General features: G+C 46.3%; 1 protein-coding gene across 7 annotated transcripts in view; it reads left to right on the forward strand.

The window, feature by feature from the left end:
• TASOR2 (transcription activation suppressor family member 2) overlaps positions 1-23,555 on the forward strand; it is a 43,548-nt gene that overhangs the window by 1,097 nt on the left and 18,896 nt on the right. For 4 of the 7 annotated variants that reach the window (XM_080390659.1, XM_080390657.1, XM_080390655.1 and 1 more), the window contains exons 2-13: positions 8,472-8,617; positions 10,110-10,205; positions 11,746-11,818; positions 13,222-13,313; positions 13,993-14,130; positions 14,255-14,379; positions 14,480-14,499; positions 14,604-14,703; positions 15,430-15,530; positions 17,195-17,298; positions 20,321-20,393; positions 20,507-20,581. In XM_080390659.1, coding sequence (XP_080246785.1) covers positions 8,472-8,617; positions 10,110-10,205; positions 11,746-11,818; positions 13,222-13,313; positions 13,993-14,130; positions 14,255-14,379; positions 14,480-14,499; positions 14,604-14,703; positions 15,430-15,530; positions 17,195-17,298; positions 20,321-20,393; positions 20,507-20,581 — 1,143 coding nt within the window. Of the gene's footprint in view, positions 1-8,471; positions 8,618-10,109; positions 10,206-11,745; positions 11,819-13,221; positions 13,314-13,992; positions 14,131-14,254; positions 14,380-14,479; positions 14,500-14,603; positions 14,704-15,429; positions 15,531-17,194; positions 17,299-20,320; positions 20,394-20,506; positions 20,582-21,886; positions 22,000-22,132; positions 22,267-23,555 lie in introns of those variants that run through there. The other 3 variants (XM_080390658.1, XM_080390660.1, XM_080390661.1) reach the window with 3 other exon arrangements.

Consider the following 23,555-nt stretch of genomic DNA (forward strand, 5'->3'; position numbering starts at 1 on the left):
AAATGTGCAATAGAGGCTGCCTGGCCCAGAATAATCAGTAGCCTTGTGGGTTGGTGCTCATTGTGAATGCAGGAGATGCTGGGTGAAGCTCTGCTCTGTGGGGGATTCAAGTCAGAACATTAACCTCATGGTTTTACCTCAAATGTTTGGTCAAAGTGGATGTTTCTTAGTGCTGCTTGATAGATCTCATTATAGTGCTTATAAGAGACTGGTAATGAACAGTGAGCCAGACATGGGGCTCTGCGGGCACTAGCTGTCCTATGGCTGAGGCTGGAAATTACCAGTCTGCACCTGAATGAATTTGTGAGATATAGTACGTTGTCAAGAAAATGTCTGATTTCACAGAAATTGCTGTTTTTCCAATCGAAAAATCATTTTGTCAGAGAATTCCCTATCTGCTGCGATAAGAAGGGTCAATACTTGCCTAGGACCAGACACTGTATCACCCAGCACTGAAACTGGTTTTGCATACTAGTTTGGTCTATTTTTAGTGTTCCTCTTAAACCTGGCGGGTTTGGCAGTAGCAGAGCTAGCTTAAATGTTCCCTGTTCCCAGATACTCACCCCCAATACCCCCTAACATCGACATCCACCCACCTTTGAACTATGTTGGTACAATTCTTTGTGTGGAGCCATGGAGCAGTCTAGATTGCTGAACATATCTGGATTAAAAATAGCTTCTTTTACTTTATTTTCTGCTGCACTTTCCTGACTTTCTTCATTATACAGCCCCAGCTGTGCCAGGAGGGGAAGAGAAGCACTGGGGCAAGGGCTTGCATAGGTCACTGTAGCTGGCCACCAAAATGCATGTGGGATTACAGCTTTGGTAGAATAGACTGGTTTTATTACATGAAATATATATGTTAGTCACTCTGACACCTGCTGAAGTGACTAACTGATTGTTCTTGATTAGAATCATGTTGAGACAGGAAAGGGAAATGTTTATTATTTTTGGTAAGTGCTGGTTTTGTGCAGTTTGGCTTTCTTGGGTGCGGGGATTGATGGTGAGATGGTGAGAACCTGCTAGTTCTGATGGGGTTTTTGGAGTCAGTGTGCATGGAGATTTTAGTACTTGGCTTTGGTACTGGTTTTGTTTGAAACTGTAAGTGTGTCTCGGTAATTTCCTCAGCCAAAGGGTCCACAGAGGACATGTGCTTAGAACTGTGTTGCCTTATCAAGCAGAATAAGAGATGGGGAAAGTCAGTGCTGGTAGGAGAGCATCTATGGTGAGAGCAAAAGTAATGCAACAAACCACACCGAAGGAAGGATGTATCCCTGTTTGGGAAGTTTTCAGGCTTGCTCACAGGCAAAAGGAGTAAGTAAGCAGCAGTTTGGAGGAATGCAGCTGCAGGATTTGGGGCGGGGGAACTGTATGTTTGCTTTCTCCAGCCACAAACAAGTTGGGTTGGTTTTTTTTTCTTTTCCCAAATAGGGGAGCTCTGCCTTGGGGAGATCATTTTAACACATGAACTGTTGCTCTCACAAGGCTGCCTATGTGTTGGGAGGCCCCGGACATCGCTGCAGTGTGTGCAGTTGCCTTGGCAGCTCATGGCCTTTAGATCCAGGACATTCTCAGCATCAATTTTCAGGGTCCCAGGAGGCAGCAGATGAACTCCAGCTTGCATGGCAGCAGGCTGATGTTTCTTGGGAGGGACTGGATATTGCTCTGTGGGTCCTGGGTTTCAACATGTGGGTTTCCATGTAGTGTCTGTGGGCTGTGTGCAAGGGATCCTCGAAACGTAACCTAGCAAAGGCAAACCCATCATCAGCGGGTTTTTAGTTTGCTGTGCGCGAGTCTGCAGCTCTCCCACAAGGTCAAAGCACGTCAAGTCTCACTCTTAGGCCATTGCAGCTACTGCACTAGCATGCAGAGTCACTTGACTGGATGGTTTTGCAAAGAAGAGGTTATCTTTAGTTGTCTAAGTGCTAAAATACCTGTGCTGGTGCTAGATTTCGGAAGATTCAGTTGCAGACACCTGCAGCTGAGTGAACTTACAACAGGTGGCAACCCTATATGAGATGATAGAAGAGGGGAGCTGTGGCAGGAGGGGACTCTGAGGAGCATCTGCTGATATGAAAGGCAGCAACAACTGCCGTTGCAATGAATTAACGAGGGAAAACCTGTAATAACCACATCCTCAATTACTTGAGCGGCTGACACTAACAGGAGGGAGGTTATAAAATCAAATAAATGTTACTTGGAAGGTTTCTCTGGTATAGGACTCCTACCCTGAGTAGATTTTTCACCAGTGTCAGAGTGGGGCAGCTGTAGCTTTGCCCAGACAAGAATGGGGACCTCCACCTCTCTGTGACCAGTTCTGAGGCTGCATCGCTCTCTAAGGAAAAAATTTAATCCTCTTGTCCAGTCTGAACGCCTCCAAAGGTGCAACTTGAGATGTTTCCCCTTATTTTTTCCATCTGCTGGTGCAAGAAGAGAGGCTTCAACATCTCTGTGACTCTCCATCAGGGTGTTGTGGGCTGCAGTTGGATTTCCCCAGCTTTTCTGCCCAGACTAAACAAGCCCAGCTCCCTTGCTCTCTGTGTAATTATGTACAGTCTTATTGGGGCTGCCTTCTCTGGGTAGGAATTTTGGGCACAGTTTGGAACAACCAGGCTTCCTGAGAATTCTTAGGACACAGGGGTTTTTTACATAGTGTAGGAACATAGCCTTCCCTACTCACGAGGAAACTAATAATGTTTTCTCCCCATCCAACTAGATGAATTCAGATATTGCTGTGAGATTAAATCTGCATTGGCAGTGCTCAAGTGGACCTGTCTGTGTAAAGGTTGCGTGTCCTCTGGATAGTGGTAGCTCTCCTGAGAGGATGCAAGAGGTTCCCTGCGTCACCTGACTCCTAAAAGTAATCTAAAAAAATACTGTTAGTCTCTGTTACTGAGATTAAAAGCATTACAAAAGCTCCTGCAGCCTAGATATCTGCATTCCCAGGCTGCCTGATCTCAGATGTAATTTAAAATACAATCCAGCACCTGTTTTTTTCAGTTTGGCAGCAATCACCTTGTCTCGCTCTGAAAGAGTGTTTTAAATACATCAAACCAGGAGATTGCAAAAGATACCATCTGACCCCAAAAAGGGACATAACTCCTGCATTTTAGGCCAAGGATGTTAATTTAGGAGAGCAGAACTGCATCAGCCTGCTTGCTTTTCTCAGCTAAATGCAAAGGTTAGAGAGTTGTGCCATCCAAAACTTCCCCACCTTGCCCAGCAGTTTGAGTGGTTGGTTCCTCTGGGGAAAAACAGCTCCACAGTTAGGAGAGCTCTTGAACCTCCAAGCAAGGCAACCACCCTCTTTCTGAGAGTATGAGGAAACATCTGTTGCAGAGAGGTGGTTTGTAATGGTCTGTTACGATGATTTGCTTGCAGGAGGCCCGTCGTAGTTGCAGGATAATTGACTCAGTAAGTTGTCTTGTCCATGACAGCATCACACAGAGTAAGAGATGCTTCCTACTGCCGTCACACTAATGTGGCACTGCATATCCATCATCTGGCATCAGCCTGGCTCCATGCATCGGGGTAGGGGTAAAATCTTGTGCTAATTTAATGGACAGTCCCAGCTAAGACCCAAGATTCATCTTGGCTGGTATCCTGACTCCAGGAGTGACCACTTGGTGAAAAGTATGTAAACAAAGGTGCAGCGTTCTTTCTCCTGAAAACTCATACCACATGAATAGGTGTGTGGCTCAGGGACTTCCTGAGGAAGAGGTGGAATCTTTGCATTTAATAGATTCTCCCCCCCTGCTGATTTTTTAACTCCTCTGCAGCATCCCCCAGCAAGATCTTAAAAAAGCGCTACTTGTTATTAGAGCCCTTCCTGGCTCTGCCAGACAGCCCATGGTACAACCTTTGCCACCTTTTCCATCCCCAGTGGGAGGCCTTTTCCCTTTTCATTTGCTAACAGATTCACTCCTCATGATCAGTCCCTAGAATAGTAGTTGCTGACTTCTGTTTTTCATTATCTGTTTCTTTGTCCTGCCACCTGCTTCCCATCAAGGAGGTTTTGGCTGAGCTTATCAGGGATGTCTCAGGACTGCTGGCTGAAGAGACATCCTTCTTTGTCAGTATATTTAAACAACTATTTAGGGACTGATGTCCTATGATGTCCTGCTCACTGGGGATGCCTGGCTGACTCTGGACTCAGCGACATGGATCGTCTTTGAAGTGAGACTTTTCCATTGCTGACTGGCCCCACTTCTGGGAGTGGTTTGGTGAGTGTGTCATTCTGGTTGTACATCTCACATAATAGCTGAAAGAATTTTGCAGGTAGATAGCTGGTCAAGCATGTAGTACTGTGGAGTTTTATAACACGGAGTTAAAAGGGATGGTTCATATAATTGTCATAATTACTGTGTGCCAGAGGTGATGAGAAATTAAAACTAAAGAGTAAGAGCAGCAAAATCAGAATGGGAGACTATAAACAGGGGAGAGACAGTGGACTTCAGAAGACCCAAAGAAGTTTGAGTGATGATCTTGAGAAGTCTCAGCTGGCAGTAAATGAACTGTAGATGGTACGGAGTGGCATGTGGTGGTGCCAGAGCTGACACAGCCAGTGATGCCTGCTGTTACCACTCATACTAACGATGGGACCGAGCCAGGAAAATGGAGGAAATCCTGGCTGAAGAGAGGCAAGATGGAGAAGGGCTATGGGAAGGGAACATGCAGGAGCAGCCGTGCCAAGGACAGGTTGAAAGCCCTGTAGGTGAGCAGTGTGGCAGTGTTCAGTACGTGTTGACCGTGCTGGGTTGCAGACTTTTGGAGATTTGACAGCATTCAAATGTCTGCAGCAAGCACTGCATTTTATTTAAAATCTAAAGGTTTAAAAAAAAAACAGGAAGAAAAGCAAACCTTTTTCTCTGTACAAGTCTTTACAAGTAAGTAGTTCAAAAGCCATGGGTTTTCGTCTTGGGCTGACTTTGGAAGCTTCTGCATGGTGAGGCCATCCAGAGGTCACATGAAAATGGATGAGCCAAAAGAGGATCCTGGTTTTGGGAAGTTGTGTCTCTTGGTCACAGCTGGCCTTCCTGATGGGCATCCAGCACCTGCAGGAGCCCTGGGTTGGAAAGGGGAGCACAGCAGATGGGCTGGGCATGTCTGCCAGCTGGGCATGTCCGCTCACGCTGGCTTTAGCCCATGCTTTGCAGAGGACAGAACAGGGCACGTCAAGACATTTGCAGGTTATGATTGGGGAAGAAAGGTCAAAGGAGCTGGCTTTAAGTCTAGAACAGGAAGAGGGAGGAATAGGTTAGCAGCCTTCCAAGAGATGCAAGGCTGTTGGAAGCCGACTTTGCACAACCACAGCACAAGGGAAAGATCAGCCTTACTTGCAGTATTGAAAACAGATGTTAAGAGCTGCAAAGGTGATTGTTTTTTCTCCCTTGCTGTCAGGGTAGAAAATCACCAGGACAGGCTGTGAATCCCTTTCCAAAGGTTTTCAGGGCATGGAAAACACCCACTGTGGATTCAGCTGGACCGTGCTGGTACAGACCTGTGCTGGGTTTCTGCAGCTGTCCTCCAGCTGTCAGTCCTGTGCATCTCTGCTGTCTGTCCAACCCTGTGCAAGTCAGTCCAGTTCCCTAAGGATGCTGCATGGTGGTAGTGGTATGTCTAAGCTGCTCAGCGGGGAGTGGACACTTTCACTTTTACTTCTGGTTTAGGCACTTTCACTTTTGCCTCCTTGCAGCCTGTGCAGAGACTGTCAAGGGCCTTCTGCCCCTGTAAATGAAACCTGGGATGTGTCAGGGTTTTGCATGTATTTGTGTGAGCGCAGACCCTTCCTTAGGGTGGGAGCAGATCTGAAGGAACCCCTTAAATCTGAAAGGGGAGATGAGGGTCACAGCAAGCTGCTGGGCTTGGTGCCATGCTCTGTGATTGTGTCAGCTCATGTATTTATGTATCACTACAGCTTTTTTTTTTCCCCTTTTGGATTTTCATTTTTACACTGCAGCTCAACCTGCAGGGAGGAACAAATGTGTGAGTTATCATCTGCAAAACTGCCAGTTTTGTTGCATTTCTGAGAGCTTCCCAGGCCTTTTTTTAAAAGCCTTTAGCTTGTACCCCTAAACGATACACAATATCTCATGCTTTTGCTAATTTAGTGCCTCATACCCTCAATATACGTTCTGCACTCAGTGGGGTTTTTAACTCCGTAATCTCTCTTTGTCAACTTGGTGTCTCACGTACTCAGCATAGAAACACATGACTGGCTCCCAGCTTGCATGTTTAGACATGGCCTTTCTCATGCTCTAAGACCCCAAACTTGTTGATGTTGGAGAGCTGCAAGATGCTGGCAGTAGGAGAAGCAGAATATCGCACCCTGAAAAATGAGATGGCTTGAAGCAGTAGCTGTGAAATTAAGTAACACCTGCTGCAGTCCTGTGCTTTTGGAACATGAGGCACAGTTGAGGTAGCTGGGCTTGTTTAGAGTAGCAGAAAAGGTGCTGGGCATGGGGCTATCTTTCCTCGGAGGACGATTCTGGACATAAGTGTTGTGATGCTCCAGCAAGAAGCATAAAGGAATGTTATGTTTGATCCAAACCTTTGAGCAGAGCTGTGAGCTTGGACCTAATTCCCTGATCTGATTTACATGGAGGAGTCTGAACTCCCTGGCTGATTCCTTGAGAGCCACAGGATGCAGGAGACCCAACAAAGCAAAATGGAAGACAAGTGAGGGAAAAAAAGTGAGGAAACAGAACATCCTTTCCTATCCTCATTATGCTCAAAGAGAGAAAACAGTAATATTGAGAGAGAAATGGAAGACTTCTTTATTTCTCTCTTTTTTTTTTTTTTTCTCTTGAGAGGCTTTTTTTCACTTGCATTTTTACTACTACTACTAATTACAGAGGCATCACCTGAAAGTGGGAAGTTTAGAAAGTGAATACAAGAGGGCATAAAAGATCCCAGTACAAGATTAGGAGAGGCAAAAGTACTTCTAAAGACTTTCCTTTCTGTGTTCCCAATTTCCATTTCCACCATACATGCTTTTCTCACAACGATTTTTTGATCCTCCCACTTTTGGCCTTGTCCAGATCAGTCTTTTGATGTCACAAAGCAGATGCTGTCTCCTTTCCCCTGTTAAGCCCTGTAGTGCTCACTGGCTGAACTGGCTTAGAGCAGTGTAGCTAAATGAGTTTAATGCATGTGGTTGGAACTGTTATTTTTCCTGTTCCTTATATTAGGTCCTTTTTCAGCCTTTTAGTAATTCAAGAGGAATAACACGATTTGTGACATAGGAAATGATTCTGTTGTCTTCTTTTTAATTGAGGGGTGGAAAAGAAGAAAATGATTAAAACTTACCCTTTAAAAATAGGAGGCAAAACTCCCAAGTGGGTTGCAGGATGACAACAGATGCCGTCTTGCTCACCACCAGAGGAATGTGGGCCTTTCTGTTTTAGACATTAAAACAAAAACTCACCAATTCTCAAAAATTTTGGTGTGTTTTTTCTTGGAGAGCGACCAGCATGCAAAACATGCAAAACCTGTTCTTTGGGCAGGCCTCAGCAGTTCTGCAGTTCTTTCCTTATAGATGAACTACTCTGTTTCTTAAAGTGATAGGTCAGAAGAAATAAACCTTTGACTATGTCTATGTTGCAAACTCAGCTTGGGATTTGAAATTTCGTAGCTTGTGAATCACCACCAATAATAAAGGTTTTTAGATGTGCAACAGGGACTGAGTCCAGGATTTCCTGTGCTTCTCAGTGGCTGCTTTATTTAATATTTGGATTTTAACGGTTAAGAGCACGAGTACTGCAGTGCTTTCCTTTGTTTCTGCATCTATACTTATTTGTCAACTGCTTTGGGACCTCTTCTTACTGGGATGCTGTTGGGAAGTGCTTTACTGGGATGATTTATTTCAGAAATGTCTGGAGAGAGTTTGGTCTTTGAGAAGGCTCTGCACATTGAGGATTTGAAGGAAGGCTTGCTCTCTCAGCATTGAAAACCACATTCATCCAAGACCTGAAGATCTTTATAGTAAACAGATAACCCCAAAGAACCGAGCAGGCACCAGTTTCCCTACGTGTAGACATCAACTCTTGCACCCTAAAAAGAGCATGCAACAAATCTAAGTAACTTGAGCACAAGAGAAAACTGATGTGCTCAGTGTAAGAATTGTTTACCATAAGGCTTTGCTTCTGGCAGTTGCTATCAATTTTTTTTTTTCCTGTTGCCAAGGAAAAACTTTAAGGACTCACTGGCAGAGAGCTCTGTATTCCTCCTGCCGAAGGGCAATTCACCTTGCAGACAAAGACTTGGGGGTTGCATGGCTGGAGAGGAGTTGCTGCTCCCAGTAGGAGCCACAGAGCTGATCTTGCTCCATAGAGATCTGGGCTTGTTAAATGAGGCCCCTGTGTAGTGGGTGAGTCACACTCAACTGCCGCCTGCCTCTGCTGAGGCCCCATACTGGTCTGGGGGTACCCAGAGTTAATATCTGCACCTGCTTTTTTGCTTTCTTCCTCCAGGTTTCCATCTGAAGTCGGAAGAGTCAAGTTCCCTTTTGCAGACAGCAGTTTCAGTGCTGCAGAGCTCCTACTTGGACTCTACATCTCAGGATGGTTTTCAATACAGCCAAGCAATTCTGGTGGAAAATGATGTTTTCCGGAGTGAGGTAAGGCTGATGGAGGAGCAGGGTGTTGCTGGCAGCTTGGAGAAGGGTGGTGTTTCTTTGGAAGCTGCAGACATCTGTAAATGCCAATTTATTGGCAGGTCTGTCTTCCCTTTGCAGCGCGTGACTGATTTGCCTGCCTTACAGAGCCCCATTTGCAGTTCATGGCTGAAGGGAGCCTTTTCTTTGCTTTCTTGCACTTCTTCCCAATCTGATCAGGAACAAAAGTCCATTCAGCCAGCGTTCACAAACATTCAACAGCAGTTCCTGGAGCAGGTCTTCAGGGCAGGTTTAAGTCCTGGTTTGATACCTAGCAGAGAGCTTTAATGTTATCAAACTTGTGCTGATTCACAGCAAGGCAGATTTCCCCATGGTATTTCTTCCATCTGCCCTCACACCTGTACAGGCACAAAATTTAACTCCATTTCCCTTTCTTCAGCTGAGTGGGGCATGTAGAGAACCACTTTTAAAATGCCTTTATCCCTATATTCCTGCGGTCATTGGCATGGAAGACAGGCTGTCTTCTCTGGGGACTGAAGGTGATGAGTCTGTTTGTTGTCATGAATTAAATAGAGCTTAGACATTTTGGTTGCCTAAGTCTGGGATAGTCACTGTGGAGCTGGATAAAAACTGGGAAAGCAGGTATCAAGTAATTCATTGATTTGCCTGTGAGTTCTAAAGCCAAAATAAGCAAAAGCAGTGATGAGATTGTTGTTTCCTTATAATCTAACCCTGTTTTAAAAATCCTGTCTTTCTACAGCTTCTTTTATTAAAGCCCCAAAACATCTTGGACTCAGACCCAGGTCTGTTTGCTCCCATGATGTTCTCCCTGTTGGCATTGAGAACGTGCTCTGCTTTAATTATCACACAAAAGAAACTGGACTAATGTGTTACTTGGCTGTAGCCAAACCGTCTGAGCTGTAGTTGCATGATAGCACCTGCCTCTAGTCAAAATAGTCTAGGCTTCCCTTGTCAGTGGAGAGAGAAAAAGAGAGGTGCCTCCAAGCATCTCCCTTTCTGTAGACATCTTCTCCATGACTGAGATGATTTGTCTTCTGATGGCCGTAGCTGGCCGTGAGGTGTGATGCTCCACCAGCTGCTCAGTGAAACAAGCTCCCCAGTAGCTGGCAATGTGTGGCAAGAGGGCGAAGTGGAATAAGGCTGAACTTCCCTAGGATGAGCAGAGCATGGCACTGTGGGGCTGGATGTGCCTGCTGTCCCTTGGAGGATATTGAACATGTTCTGCTGGGGACAAAGGCAAGGACAGATACATGGAGCAGGGGCCTTGTGTTGGGAGACTGGGTATGCGTGTGCCTGGGGGAGGAAATAATATGTGGGCACATGAGTGGGTCTGGCATCACCTGGCTGCTGCCAGCTGCCCTGTACTGACCTGGACTGGAGGTACTTGGGATACATTGTCCTCACACCATGAACACGTGTCACTTGGCTGTGGCTTGAACAGACTAGAACAAAGTGGTGTTGTTGTCCTCTGCAGCTGAAAGCTTTTGCCCAAGCAAAGGAAGCCGCTGGGTACAGCCAGGAGGAGCTGGAGGAGACCTTTGCATTTCTCCTGTTTGATAATGAAGAAGAGGTAATCTGAAACATTTATTCAGCTTAAGAAGTTTGATGCCAAGTGCCTGCATGTGTGCTCTGTCCCACCAAAGCCCAGCAGATCTGTTGACTAAAGTGTCCTGGCTTGCTGTACTGTGGTTACCAGTGCAATTACTACTGCGCAAACAGTCAAGAACAAGTTCTGAAAGCAGCTCCTGGGAGGTTTTAGTGATGAATCCTATTTTGCATCTCTCCAATCAATTACTGTTTGAGGTTTCGCTGCTTACTTTGCCCTCTGCAGGGGAGATAAAGGAGTCTCCCTTTGTCACCAGCCAGGTGAAACCTTTCATGTAGGCTTAGAAGAGAAAAGCAGCTTTGTTACAGAAGATGGGAGTTTGTCAGGTAATTTGGGCAAATTCCCTTGGTTTTGCCAGCTAGTTGGAGAGAGTGCCTGACATAGCTATTGGGAAAGTTATTCCTGCCCGTTTTCTCAAGGATGCTTTTGATTTTGTGAAGAGAGTTTGTCTATACAAGGATGTTCAGGGAATCTAGTGGGAATTCACTTTTAATGTGATTTAATGATGCCGTGCTAAATCACAGTAGACACGGTTTTGTTCAGGAAGAGAATGGCCTGAATGTGGTTTAGTTCTGTTCAGTTTGGATTGAGCTACAGCAAAATAAACCACTTCCAGTCTCAGTTTGGTTGCAAGAATTGTCCGGCTTAGTTTTGGCTGTTTGAAATTAACAGGCTGTGCTGAGTGACTGAGCTCCTGGTACAGACCCTAGGAAAGAGGAAGCTCTCTAGAACACAGCTGGACCTCATTTAATACAGGCATCTAAAATCCTGGGCCTAAATTGCTCTCTGGAGGACCTCTCCATTGTTCAGAGGAGAAGTCTAGCTGGCTTAGTCTAAGATAGACACTTGCCTTTTAGAAGGTAGCAGTTAGGTGCGATGCATGCCCCATGTTGCTTATAAAGGGACTGACTACAGTTTGACTGGTTTGCTTTTATTTCTCTCCCATAATATGAGTTCAGACTGCTCCTGTTGTCACTCCTTGGTCAATATATATTTGGACTTAGTACACTTTAATGAATCTGCTTTGGACATGGATTAAATCAAAGCCGGTGAGATGCTCCCAAGGGAATAATTGTGCCTGTGGAGGGGTGAACACAAGAGTAGCAAATATCCTTTGCCTTCACAGCATCCACGTTGCATTTATCTCTCCACAAATTGCACAGACAAAGAAAGTGCAAAGTCCAGCCTTACATTTGCGGTGGTTTCTGGAGGTGCTGGATTTTTTCCAGATTTTTCTAAGCTGTTGTTTCCATGGAGGTTTTTGTAACAACACTTGATAAAAACAAGTATTTTGTACCTGAAACAACAAATTTTCTTCCTGTGGACGTTGTGTTTAGTTTCCTTTGTACCTCAAGTGTCTTGGGACTGTAAGGGTCTCTAATTGACTTGTGGCACCTGTTTGCCTGTTGCAAGTTTTTTACCAACTGTTGTGCTACAGATTTCAGTAGCTGTCCCCCTTATCTTTGAAAATAGATGGTAAAAGAGGCTGTCTCTTCTTTTGAAGGCAAAAGAGGTGTGTCAGACAGGCCTCCGTGTAAACAGCAGTTCTATTTCCACGCTTGGTGACCCAGCAAAAGGTAAGATTTCCATTCATAAAGTCAAAAGATCTGTTCACTGTTCTGGGGGTATTGACTCCTTCAAAAATAAAAGCGAACGCCCAGACAAACTCCTAGTACTGCCTTGTTATTTACTGCAAAGATTCATGGAAATACCTGTGTTTCTTATATGGGAAACTGCATTTGGTTGGATCAAGCAAGCAGCAGTGTTTTCGTTCTGCCCCTTCAACCAGATGAAGATGCGATCTTCCCCAGGGAATGTTATCATCAATTCATCTCTCCTTTTCAGGTTTTTTATCCCTTGTTAATCCTTTGTCACCAAAGTGGCATTTTGGCAGCTTTTCCCACCAGTTTGCTCTTCAGAGTCCATTTGTTGAGCTTTTGCCAACAATCCTGTTAATAACCAGAGCAGATCATGACATGTCAAAGCCCTTTCCAGTATGTGCTTGTTCCTTGTCCAAAGGTCTGGGGCCTCAAGATGTGCAGTGCAGGACATGTCACTCAGAGAAATTCTTCTGCCAGCAGCAGATCATCTCCCAGTACTCATCCCAGAAGTCTTTGCAGGCCAAGACACCTAATGGTTGAGCAGTCAATGGCAGTGAATGCAAACCCAAACAAGAACGTGTTATTCATCTGGGTGTATTATCTGAATCCTGATGGACTGAGATTAATACTGTGGTTTATCTCTTTGTAGCCCTTCCCTTGCCCAGTCCCTGTTTCCCCTCCAGGTACTTCTCTACCCGTCTTGTCTACAAAGATAAAGCAGGAGTGAAGAGCCAACCCTCCCATGCCCCCAGTAAATCCACATATGATGTGCCCTTAGTGTGGAGAAGGAATGGGAACAAGCTATGTCAGAATAGGCCTTGTCACAGGGTAGAAGGTTCACATTGGCATCTGGGATGCTGAAGGGCCGTAAAGAGCCAAGGAAGGGACTTGGGAGGATCTGTGCCATGCCACGGGCCTGCTATCATACCCTTGTAGTGTGTGTTTCCTCTGTATAAACATCTACATTGTCTTTGTGTGACTCCATATTGAGCAAAGTACCTGCCCCATGTGGAGTCTGACCTGGAAGCCCTTCACCAGATCTTCCTGTAAGAGACAAGCCCTCACTCAGTATGTTTTCATGTAATGTGGGGCAAAACCAACATTAGCTGGCTACTTCTCCCAGGAGAAACCCAAGGTAACTCATTTCCTAGAGCTGATCCTGAAAAACATATAATTGCTGTTCCATACCAGCAGTCAAAAAAAGAAAAAGAGTCAGAAAGAGTTTCATCCTTTCTATGGCAGCAAGTGCTGCTCTGATCTGCTGCACTGGCTCTGCAGAGACTCCCATTTCTGCAAGAGGGTCCTCTTTAGGGCTTTTTTGGCAATCAGCTTTATTCAACAGATGATTTACATTATCTTGCATTGCTTTGTTTTCATAGGAGTTTATATTTCCAAGTATGCAGACTGTCTTCATCCCAGACCGTGGTATCATGGAAAATCAGGCTATATTGTCATTTGTAAGCTAATTAAGGTAAAATACAAATCTTGCTTTTTATGTGGAACAGTTTTCAGAAGCCGCTATACAGTACAAGGAGTTTTTAAGGAGATAATGGTGCCTGTAACTGTGGTGGGATGTAAAATAGGCTCTGTTGAGAGCTCGTCAGGATTTTTTACAATGGGATGTGTTAGGTTAGAAAGCAAGAGATCCAGCTGGGCTTGACTGGTGGCCTGCAGGGCAGCAGAGGATGCAGAAGACCTTCCAAATTCTACCACTGAGATCAGAATTTCCCCCTAGGGTCACCTTTTTCCCCTGAACTGTCATGTGTTTTGGGGGTTTGAGGGGAGAGCCCTAAGGTGGCTCAGATCACAGCCCCATTCTGTTCCTCCACGAGGCTGGCATGTGGCCCCTTTCTCCCCTTCCCACTGGTTCCTGCTTTCTGTAGCTGACACTGAAAACACACTGCTCCCATTTGGTCCCCTAAGCAGAGCAGATTTGTCTGCCGTGCCCAGTTCTGCCAAGTCAGGCCCTCATGTTTGGAAGGACACAAAGGCATGTAACCCCCTCACAGTGGTGGGGAATATGGGGCTGCCAGCAATACTGTCTTTGGGGAAATGGAGGATTCAGGAGGTCTTTTAAAACAAGTTTCTGTGAACAGTTGTGTGTATTTTTCTTATTATTTTAAATTTTTTTTGTTAATTTTCTGGCACAGGGGAAGGTCAAGGTGATTTCTGAGAATTACACAACCAGCTATACCTGCCCATCTCCTGGCTATGACTGCCATGTCGCCTTGAGCAGGAACAACACACCATCAAAGACCAGCCACTGCCAAGCCTTTGAGCAGAGCCAGGTATCTGTTTGCAACAGGACTGTGCAGGCAGCAAACAGGGTCTGCAGGGGAACGCAGTGTTGGCCCAGGTGCCTCGCTTGTTCTCACCTTGTGGTTTTTTTATCTGTTTCCCTTCTCATCCCAGTATTATGTGTATGAAGTGTCCGATGGCAGCACTGCCGAGCGGCCAAGGCAGATCTGCCCGTACATAGTCATCACCTGCCGGTACAGGGAGCTGAAGGAAATGCCCGTCTTATCTATAGAGAGCCTGTAAGCAACTTGCTGTCGTTCCAAAATACCTAGTTGCTTTTGTGGGCTGTTTTTACTTTTCCCATTGGTAAATGTTCCTCTTTTTCTCCCTTTTCTCTAGACCTGAGCTTAATCACAAAGGTAGGAGCATCTGGTGATTGGGTTTGTTTTATAAATGTACCTTTCTCTGTTTGCCCTTCTCTCTTCTCCTGCTTTCTCTGAGCTGTTCTCCCTTTTGCCCGTAGCGTTGTACTGCCCATGGAGGGGGGAGCTCTCCATCCGGGGCCAGCTTTTGTGCAGCATCGCCCTAAGGACCCCATACAGTTCCACGATTCCAGCCCAGCTGTAAGTTGCCCCTTTCTCTTCTTTCTGTGCAATTTGTGGAGTGTGAAGCATTAAATCTTTGGGTGTCTGAACCAGGGCAAAGCCAGTTTTGATTCTCCTGCCCCATCCTTTCATTGATCAGCATCATGCAGCTGTACCAGCCTACCACCTGCACTGTGGGGGCAATCATCAGTGTTAGGAAAGTGGTGTTGGGCAGCTGGCGGTGCAGTGTCACAGCAATAGCTGGATGAAGACATGAGATCAGGTCCTGAACTGCAGCTGGAAACAACTGTATTTTGTCATCTGTTTTTGTTAACTGCTTTGGGATGTTTATTCCAAATCAATTATTCCTGCTTACGATTCTTCTCCTTGTGAGAAGTGGGCTTCTTGATGGTGCATATATGATCAGCCAGTTGTGTTTACAGATCAGCACAATGGCAAATAAAATACTGAGGTAACTAGCATTCAAAAAACTAATAAGATACTTAAAACCTTCAGCAGTCAAAATCCAGCCAGCAGGCAGCAATTTGAAACAGCCAGTAACACAGTCAACAATATCAGTGTTTGGAGATGTTTACAAACAGGATCCTCAAATCAGCAAAGTGCTAAGCAAGCTGCACCTTCTCCAGTGTTCTCCAGAGCTACTTTCTCTGGTTTCATGGTGACAGGGCAACCAGAACTTTCTGTGCTTAATCCGGAGAGCCTTTTAGGCTTGTGATCTCACCAGCTACTGCTTTATCCCCATAGGCCTCCCAACCTGGACATTACCCATGTCATGGGTTTGTCCGACTTGAAGAAAAAGCTACCAGAAGCTGCATTTGGGAAAAGAAATTACATTGAGAATGAAGGTGAGTGCAAAACCTCTCGGCATGATGAGTAACGTATACTTGTGCTATGCCACAGGAATTGGTGCGGGGGGTCAGAGTTCAGGTTCACATGGCACTGGGTGCTGTGTCTCGAAGGGTGGTTGATTGCAGATAAACAAGGAAAAATGCCAAGGCAGCACAGATATGTTTTCCTGTCCACACTTACATGGTCTCCTGGTACAATGTAATCCTCTTCCCAAAGAAACCCTTTAATCAGCCTGTTCCTAGGACAGGACAGGGTGAGAAGACCCTGTTTTGAGACCCGGGCTCACATCCTGCAAGGTACCAGACATGGTGAAACTGAGAGCAAATGCAAGGGAACAAACTTTCCTCGTCTTGCATGATCTCCATGTGAGGTGAGGGACATTCCACCTCTTGGGATCTGACCCAGTGTGTCTTGCATCAGGGCAGGTGGGGGTAGCTGCCAGCCAAAGCCAAAAGATGTGGCTACCTGCAGTAGCTTTGGGTCATGGGTAACCTACTTCTCACTTCAAGGAGACTGACAGTGAATGGCAGCGTGAGAGGGGAGAGGAGTCCAGAAACCTTAGGGAGAGGCAAGGAGAGGCTCAGCAATCAGCAAATAAAAGCACAGATTTGGGGAAGAGGGAGCAGGACTGTACTCTCCCCTTAGCAGTGCTAAGAGACCCTGCTTGCCTATAGTCAACCACTCTCTGTCCTGGTCAGTGCAGGCTGGGGAGGAGGCGACCTGTGTCTAATTACACTTTGTGGTTCATACTGCTGATTGATTTTTGGGCTGGAGTTTTGATGAGCCTGGCAGCTCTCAGCCCCAAGGTGTTGAGCTCCCAGTGGCTGTGAATGACGGTGCATTGCAGTGGATGTGATTATTGGCATGGATACCAGCAGGTTGCACATGGAGAGCTCTGCATGCAGTTTGCAGAGGGTCCAGGTAAATTTCCATGTCATCTTGCACCAAAGTAAGTGGGGACTGCTGCAGTGTTGCCTCCCATCTATGTATTGGCTCTGCTGAGCCAGGTCGGGGGCACTGATCAGGCCAGCTGACAGCCAGCCTGGTTTGGGGGTTAGCATTCAGCTCACAGGGCAGGTGGACACAGGATTAGTGCCAGGGCAAGGGAGGAGGCAGGAGAAGTCAGGGGAGGCCACAGCAACACTTGATGAAGGTGTCATGGAGCCACAGTCTTAAGATCAGCTGGTGCAAGAGAGGAAATACTTGAACAGAAGAATTTTGCTGTGAAATTCAGAGGGTAAGTTGGGTCCAAGATCTTGCCTTTGTTAAACTCCTTTGGGGATCAGTGTGTGGAGTAAAGATGCTCCATAGTAGAAGAGGATATGGTATGTTAGAATGAGGTATTTCCTCCTGAAAGGCTCCCTGTCTCTGTTGAAGCACGCAGCATTAGTTAAATTGCTTCTGTTAGCTGCAGGGGTAAGATAGGAAACATATTCTGTGAACCATGGGTTGAAAAGGAAACTCACTGCAATATGAATGCATATACCAGCTTATATGGTATTTAAAAAAAAAAAAAAAAGGTGTTTGGTTTTTTTATTTTTAAACCCAGTGCTTCCACCAATTGCTCACACATCTTCCTGGTCCAGGAGCACTTAACTTGTTTACAGTTCATGCAAGAGGCACTATTTCAACATCAAATTCTCTCTTCTTTTGTCTGCAGTTTGCTTTCAGGGTGTTTACTTCAGTCTGTATGAAGTAGAAATATCAAATAAGGATCAATATAAAATGGATCAGTTGTTAGAAAATCTAAAAGAAAAGGACTTGGTAAGTATGTTAAAACATTGTCGTTCTGGGAGGAAAGTGGCCTTTTAAATCAGGGGTCCTCAAACTTTTTAACCAGGGGGCCAGCGCACGGATGCAGTGGCAGGCAGTCATCTGCAGCTGCTTGGTTTCACCCCCCAGCCCCCGGTGGGGGGGTGTCTGTAAATACCGAGGCCCGGATTGAGGACCCTGGGGGGGGGCCGTATCCGGCCTGCGGGCCATAGTTTGAGGACCCCTGTTTTAAATGATTTCTTGGAACTTTTGGTAACATTATTCATAGATTCTGAACTAATGCAAAATGAAATTAATTTCCTTGCGTTAGGTATTATTTTCCTGCTTTGTTGTTCTCAAACATAGTTTAGTCTTTTCTGTATTTAAACTGTTAACTGAAGATTACCCACTATGAGCTGGGACCTGACTTCTAGGGTGAGCATGCCCTGCTGAGCAGAAGGCATTATGCCAGGCAGAATTCACCTTTGGCTATGTTTATGCCAAATTAGATTATTTTATTGTCTTTATTAGTGATTTTTCCCCTTGCACTGTCAACAGCATGGTGGACAAGGACAGCAAGGGGATCATATATATCTTAAGAAAGCAGAAGCAAAGTCCCACAATGCCAAAATGATAATTACTAAGCAAAAAACACACACTTTCATGTGCCTGCCTTTTTCTCTCATGGCTGAAAAGTAGCCCCCACTCAGCTGGACACTCGTGGTTACACAGCTGAAACCTCATGGGCTTCTGGGAGCTCTGAAAATGTTGAGATTTATCCTTTTTTTTTTTTTTTTAATGGGGAATTTCCCTTGTGATATATTATATGAAAAGGCTTTTTCCCAGCACGCTGGGGTCTTTTTGTTCCCAGTGTGATTGTCACACCTCTTTGTGACTCCAAGGAATAATCCTCACCCCTGTGGAGCACAGCACCTGTGTCTCTACTGGGATTTGTGGTTAGGTTGGGTTTGGCTTTGCTGCTGCTGGTTGCTCTCTCACATCTGTAGATTCAGGGTTGTAAATTCATGGCTGTAAACTCATGTCTGGCTGGGCATATCCTCCCCTCACTCTTAAGTTGGCAGCAGCCCGTGAACTGCCTGGAAGTGTTGTCGCTGTGCAGCAGTGTTGAAGAGCTGCCCGCTGATGTGCAGCTTCTCTCATGTAACATACCACAGCAAGTGTTTGTTGTAGGTCCCTATAAGAAAAGCACTCAAACTCCCTAAAGAATTGATTAAACTATCTTTTATGGGTAACAACATGAGAAGAAATAAGGAGGATAGCAAATGCAACCTTAATGTCCCTTCGCCTGCAGGGACCCCTCAACTGTGTGTGCAGCATCAGCTGGACCTCTGGCTGGGGCACAGATCTGTCCATGCTGCACCTTATCTTGAGGCTCCTGGCATCTGAAGGGACGTAAGCTTATCCCTCTTTTCTTCTCCTTTTCGCACCAATGAAAGATACTTTAATCAACACTTTTCAGAGTCCAAGTGCTTTTCTTACTGGGATCTGTGACAACTGCTTGTTCTGGTGCATTACACCATGTTTGCAGCCACTGAGGGTTTAACATGCATCCTGCCAAGCCCAACAGAGCTGGACTCACTAGAGGGGTCAGCAGAAATGAGCTGGTTGAGTTGTGGCCATGATCAATTTGGTGTTGAAAGCCATTAGGAGCATTGTTTCTGTAGAGCTTCCCCACCCTCATAGATTAATCCAGTTTGACAAATGTATCTCCCTTATTTCAGCGAGGAAACAGTGACGGCCCCTTTGGGGTGTGCTTCTTCCCTCCCCTTAGCGTGCTGTTGAATGGCCCATGGGCGCATCTGCTTTGGCAGCTGTTCCCAAAAGCACAAGTGAAGAATGCCCTCCATCTCCTTCCCTTTTCAGTGGTGTGTGAGCCAGGCACCCCACTTTGTGCAGGGCCCAAGTGAAAATGAAAGGGTGGCTGGGGCCAGGTGGGGTTGCCTGAGGCTAGCTGTACTCCTTTCCATGAGCAAGTCTCTTAGCTCTGTGTCAGGTGGCTGCTGCCTAATGACTTGACTTTCCTCTTCACCTGCCTGAAAATCATCCTGTCGATGAGAAACCACAGCTGTTTTGTTGAGCTGGATTTATGCAGCAGGGGTACTGGCTTTTATCCCTTCTGCTCTGGTGGCTTGAGATAACCCAAGCAAGGAGCTACTGCTCTGAGTAGTGAATCTTACACTGACATTGTTCAGCGTTTCCAAAGTTCTGCTGTCCTGGAGAACTGAGGCTGTGGGCATTTGGCCAATTCTCTGTTATCTGAATGTAGTGAATGGGATCAGTGAAGTTTCACAGACCATTAGAAGCCCTAGGGTTATTCAGTTTCTCTAAGTTTCCTGAAAAGATGTGTTTCCCCATGGAGGGAAAGGCAGTCCAAGCCAAGCTCTGCGATGAGGCATCAAGCAACACCCAAACACAAGAAAAGCCTTGATAAATGCATGTATCTTTCTAGATGTGCGGTCATCCAGCTCTGAGACAGTTGCAGATGTCTCTTAGACTCAGCAGTTTTTTTTTTTTTTTCACATATTCATTGATACTGATGCTGCTAATACGCAAGCTGCATGGCCTTAACTTCTGTCAGGCTTGTGGCTGGAATGGTGTTGTATTTTGTCAGACGCTGGTGGTCCAGCCTTATTTCCCCTGCTGGGAGAACCTTCCCCTGGAGCTGTGGGAAGCAATTCCTGGCTGAGATGCCCAGGAGCTTTTGAACTGAAGGGACTAAAATTATTAACCTTGTTCATTATGTACAGCTAGTTTGGCTAGACATATTTCTTTCTTAAGAAATAGATGGAAGGAGTTTGAGAGCTATGTGACAACATACAATGGAACACTTTTGGTTGCAGATCCCAGTTGACCCAAGTAGCATGAAACAAAGTGTCCTCAACAGGGAATGAGCTGGTGGTGTTGGCACACGCTCACCAGCAATCAGGGCTTGTTGACAGTCCTGCTGAGTGATACAAAGTGTGCTAAGGAGGGAGGGGAGTGGTTGCTCTAACTTTGTAAGTGTTTGTTACAGGCAATCATCAAATATTTACAAGATCAAGGAGTCCTTATCCTCCTTGCCTCTTCCGCCTTGGCATCAGATGATGGTAAGACATGGCTGCATAGAAACTACTATCTGTGCTTAAACATCCTGCTCTGTTTTAGAGACAGAGGGTGGGCACCCTCAGTCTAAACAAAACCTGTTGCTTTTTTTTTTCAGAGTTTGACCCCAAGGAACCAGTCAGTCTCCTGGCCCTGTTTCTGTTCACCTCATCCCGGTCGGTGTGCCTGGGAGGTAGGGAAGTTCCCTTTGCTGGCTTCAGACACTGTGTTTTGGGTGTGGGATCCTCACCAGAGGGTCCTCACAGACATGTTCATCTATAAGAGCTGATTTCTCTGCTCAGACCCACCCACAGCTTTAGTGCAAAGAGTGTTAAAAGAGGAGAGAGAAGCCCTCTCCCTCTCTCTGTAGCTATGCCTCGTTTTAAGGTGATGTAAACCAGGTTCCCTGCTTCACCTATTCACTGCACATCCTTGCCCCTTTGCCAGAAGTTGATAGGAGTGACAATTAATTACTTTGCTCCCTCTCAGCAGCATCCACTCCCTGAACTGTCTTATGCGTGCACTTGGGAGTCTGACTCCTGCAGAGCCTGGTTTACATCCCCAGAGGTGCGCTGGAGCCATGCTTAGGGGGTGAAATGACATATGGCACTTGCTGGACCCAGCATGGAGCTGATGTGATTTGCTATACCAGCAGGAAAAAAGCCTGCCCTAAAAAATAATTGAATTGTTTTCTGTTGAGATAACTAGTGAACTGGACAACAATGAAACGTTGCTGCTGGCATGGGGAGAGGAGGGGTGGGGAAGGGGCATTGCTTCCTAAAGAGGGTTTGGAGGCTGAGCTGTATTGTGTGATTTCCCTGCTGCAGGATCTGTAAATACTGGTAGGAAAGCCATGATGACTGATCAGGGTGCATGACAGGAGGGAAGGAGATGGGCAGGGAAATGGTGTGGGGCAGAGCTGCAGTGCTTTGCTGCCATCAAGGTGAGTTACAGCTCTGGGATCTGAGAGGTGAATCCAGGCTGTTTACAGCCCCAAAATGTGCTGGTTCTCATGTAGAACAAACACAGAGGTGCTGAATAAGAGAAAACAAAGATTGCACAGTTTGAACATGCAGATCTTGAAATAAGAATGAGCTTCAACCTCTGTTGAATTTGCCTCGTTTTCACTGTTGGCTTTTTGCTGCACTGTCTATGTGGAAGTAGTCACACTACAATTTCTTCTTGTGGACATAAATAAAAGTTACAGCTCTGCTTCCCCTGGACAGCTTCATCTGCACACTTCTCGCTGCGTCCACTCCACCAGTAATACTTCTAGTCTTGCAGATCCCCAAGCAACATATAAACAGGGGGCTTTTGATCTGCATAACTTCTGGCTTGCTCTTTGTTGAGTCATCCTGGGGACAAGCCAAGAGACTGTGTGTGCCAGCGCACACTGGTATTTCAGTCTGCCTCTGTGAGTTGCATTGCAAAATGACTGCATTGCTGACGGAGCTGCACAGGACATACCCGTCTCCCCTCCTTGGAAGATAAATCGGCAGAAGAGCTGACAAGACTCACCAGCACATCCGAGCATGGATTGCTTTGTCTCTGTCGGTGTTCAACTTCCAGCTATAAACTTTCTCCTTCAAGAGCTGCGTACAAAGTGGGCTTGTAAGTCAGGTGAAGACATGATGGTAACTTGGCCATGTGGGGTGCTTTAATACCTGAATTTGGTTGACCTAACTTTAAGGACATACTGCTCATGGCTTTGTTAGTGTGGCAACTTTTCTAGTTTCTTTTCTAGGTGTAGGAGGGAGACAGGCTTCTGGGGCAGACTGAAGATCCAAAGTGCCAGGTCAAACCTGGGATCAGGTTGTTGCTGTGATGCCTGAAGTTGGGTGAGGTGAAGGCGAAGAATGCCTGGAGAGCAGACTGGAGGTGGGAACTGACCACACAGATACTGAGCTCTTGCTGACCAGCCCCTCAACAGGCAGATAATACCCTGCAAAGCAGAGAGACCTATTCCTGAAAAGCTGACTCTGAGCACTGTAGGCAGGGGGAGGGAACAGGTCGAGGAGGTCTTTGTCTTGAAGAGGGTTATTGTGGAGGAAGGTGGTGGAGTCAGGAGTGGGCATCAGGCTTAAGGAGCAAGCAGCCAGTTGGTAGGAAGGTTTGGGGCTGTAGCATACATTGCCTGTGGCTGGTGGCAGTGCTAAAGAGGTGGTGAAGCCTGGGCAGCCACAGAGCAGCTGGTGGCAAAGCAAAGAGGCGGGGCAGAGGATAATGTTGAGTAAACGCTCAGTGTTGTTACGTGTTGTGATCTGAATGTTGATGGCTTCCAGATGTTTCCCCTCTGGTGCCAGCAGGACTCCTTGCATGTGCTGTCCCATTATGCTTACGCAAGCAGCGTTTCCCCAGCCAGCCCTGACAGTCCCCTGGGTCCAAGACCTCTTCATGATGGCATTATAACCCCTTTTTCCTTCGGGACTTCTCCTTTCTGTGAAGATAAGCAGAGCTGTGCAGGGGTTTGGGGTTGAAAAGAGACAGTCACCAAAGATGACAGGGGTGCAAGGGAGATGCAAAGAGAAGAGGAGGGTGAAGGACAGACACATTTGAAGTCGCTCAGCTCCAACTCAAAGCATGAATAATGTTTCGCATTTTGAAACAAGCATCCTCTGAATCTGTTCCTTTCCTGTCCAGACAGCCACTGGGAGGAATGTAGGACAGGCGTAACAAGCCCGCTGTGCAGATGTGCCGCAGCGTTCCTGAGGCAGGCAGCTGGGAGCCAGCTTGCAGGGATGCCTGGGCGTGCCAGTAACAAGGACCAGCATTGCCAGTGCAAGCCATGCCAATAGGCGATGAAATCGCACATCTGGGAGGGGAAGAGAAATGCTTTTGCCTTGCTGGGAAGAGGCGTGATGGGGAAGGGCACTGGAGTTGTCAGCCTGGCCCTGCAGCCAAAAGAAACCTTAGAGTCGGATCGTAACACACAGATGGGCCAAGCCCACGGGTGCAAAGTGCCAATGTCATCAGACTGCTGGTTTGCAGCAGATGAAGCTGGATAAGTCTGGCTGGGGCAGAAGGGGAGCTCATCCAACAGGCTCTGCACATCACACCGGCTGTCCAGGCATTTTGTGGACACTGAAGGGACACTGCCGTACCAAGCAGAGCCTACTTCTATGGTGACATCTGTGAGGGTGGGCACCCTCGAGCCTTGGGACTTACTC

The sequence above is a fragment of the Falco punctatus genome, assembly GCF_963210335.1.
Source record: "Falco punctatus genome assembly, chromosome: 6".
Classification (NCBI taxonomy): Eukaryota; Metazoa; Chordata; class Aves; order Falconiformes; family Falconidae; genus Falco; species Falco punctatus.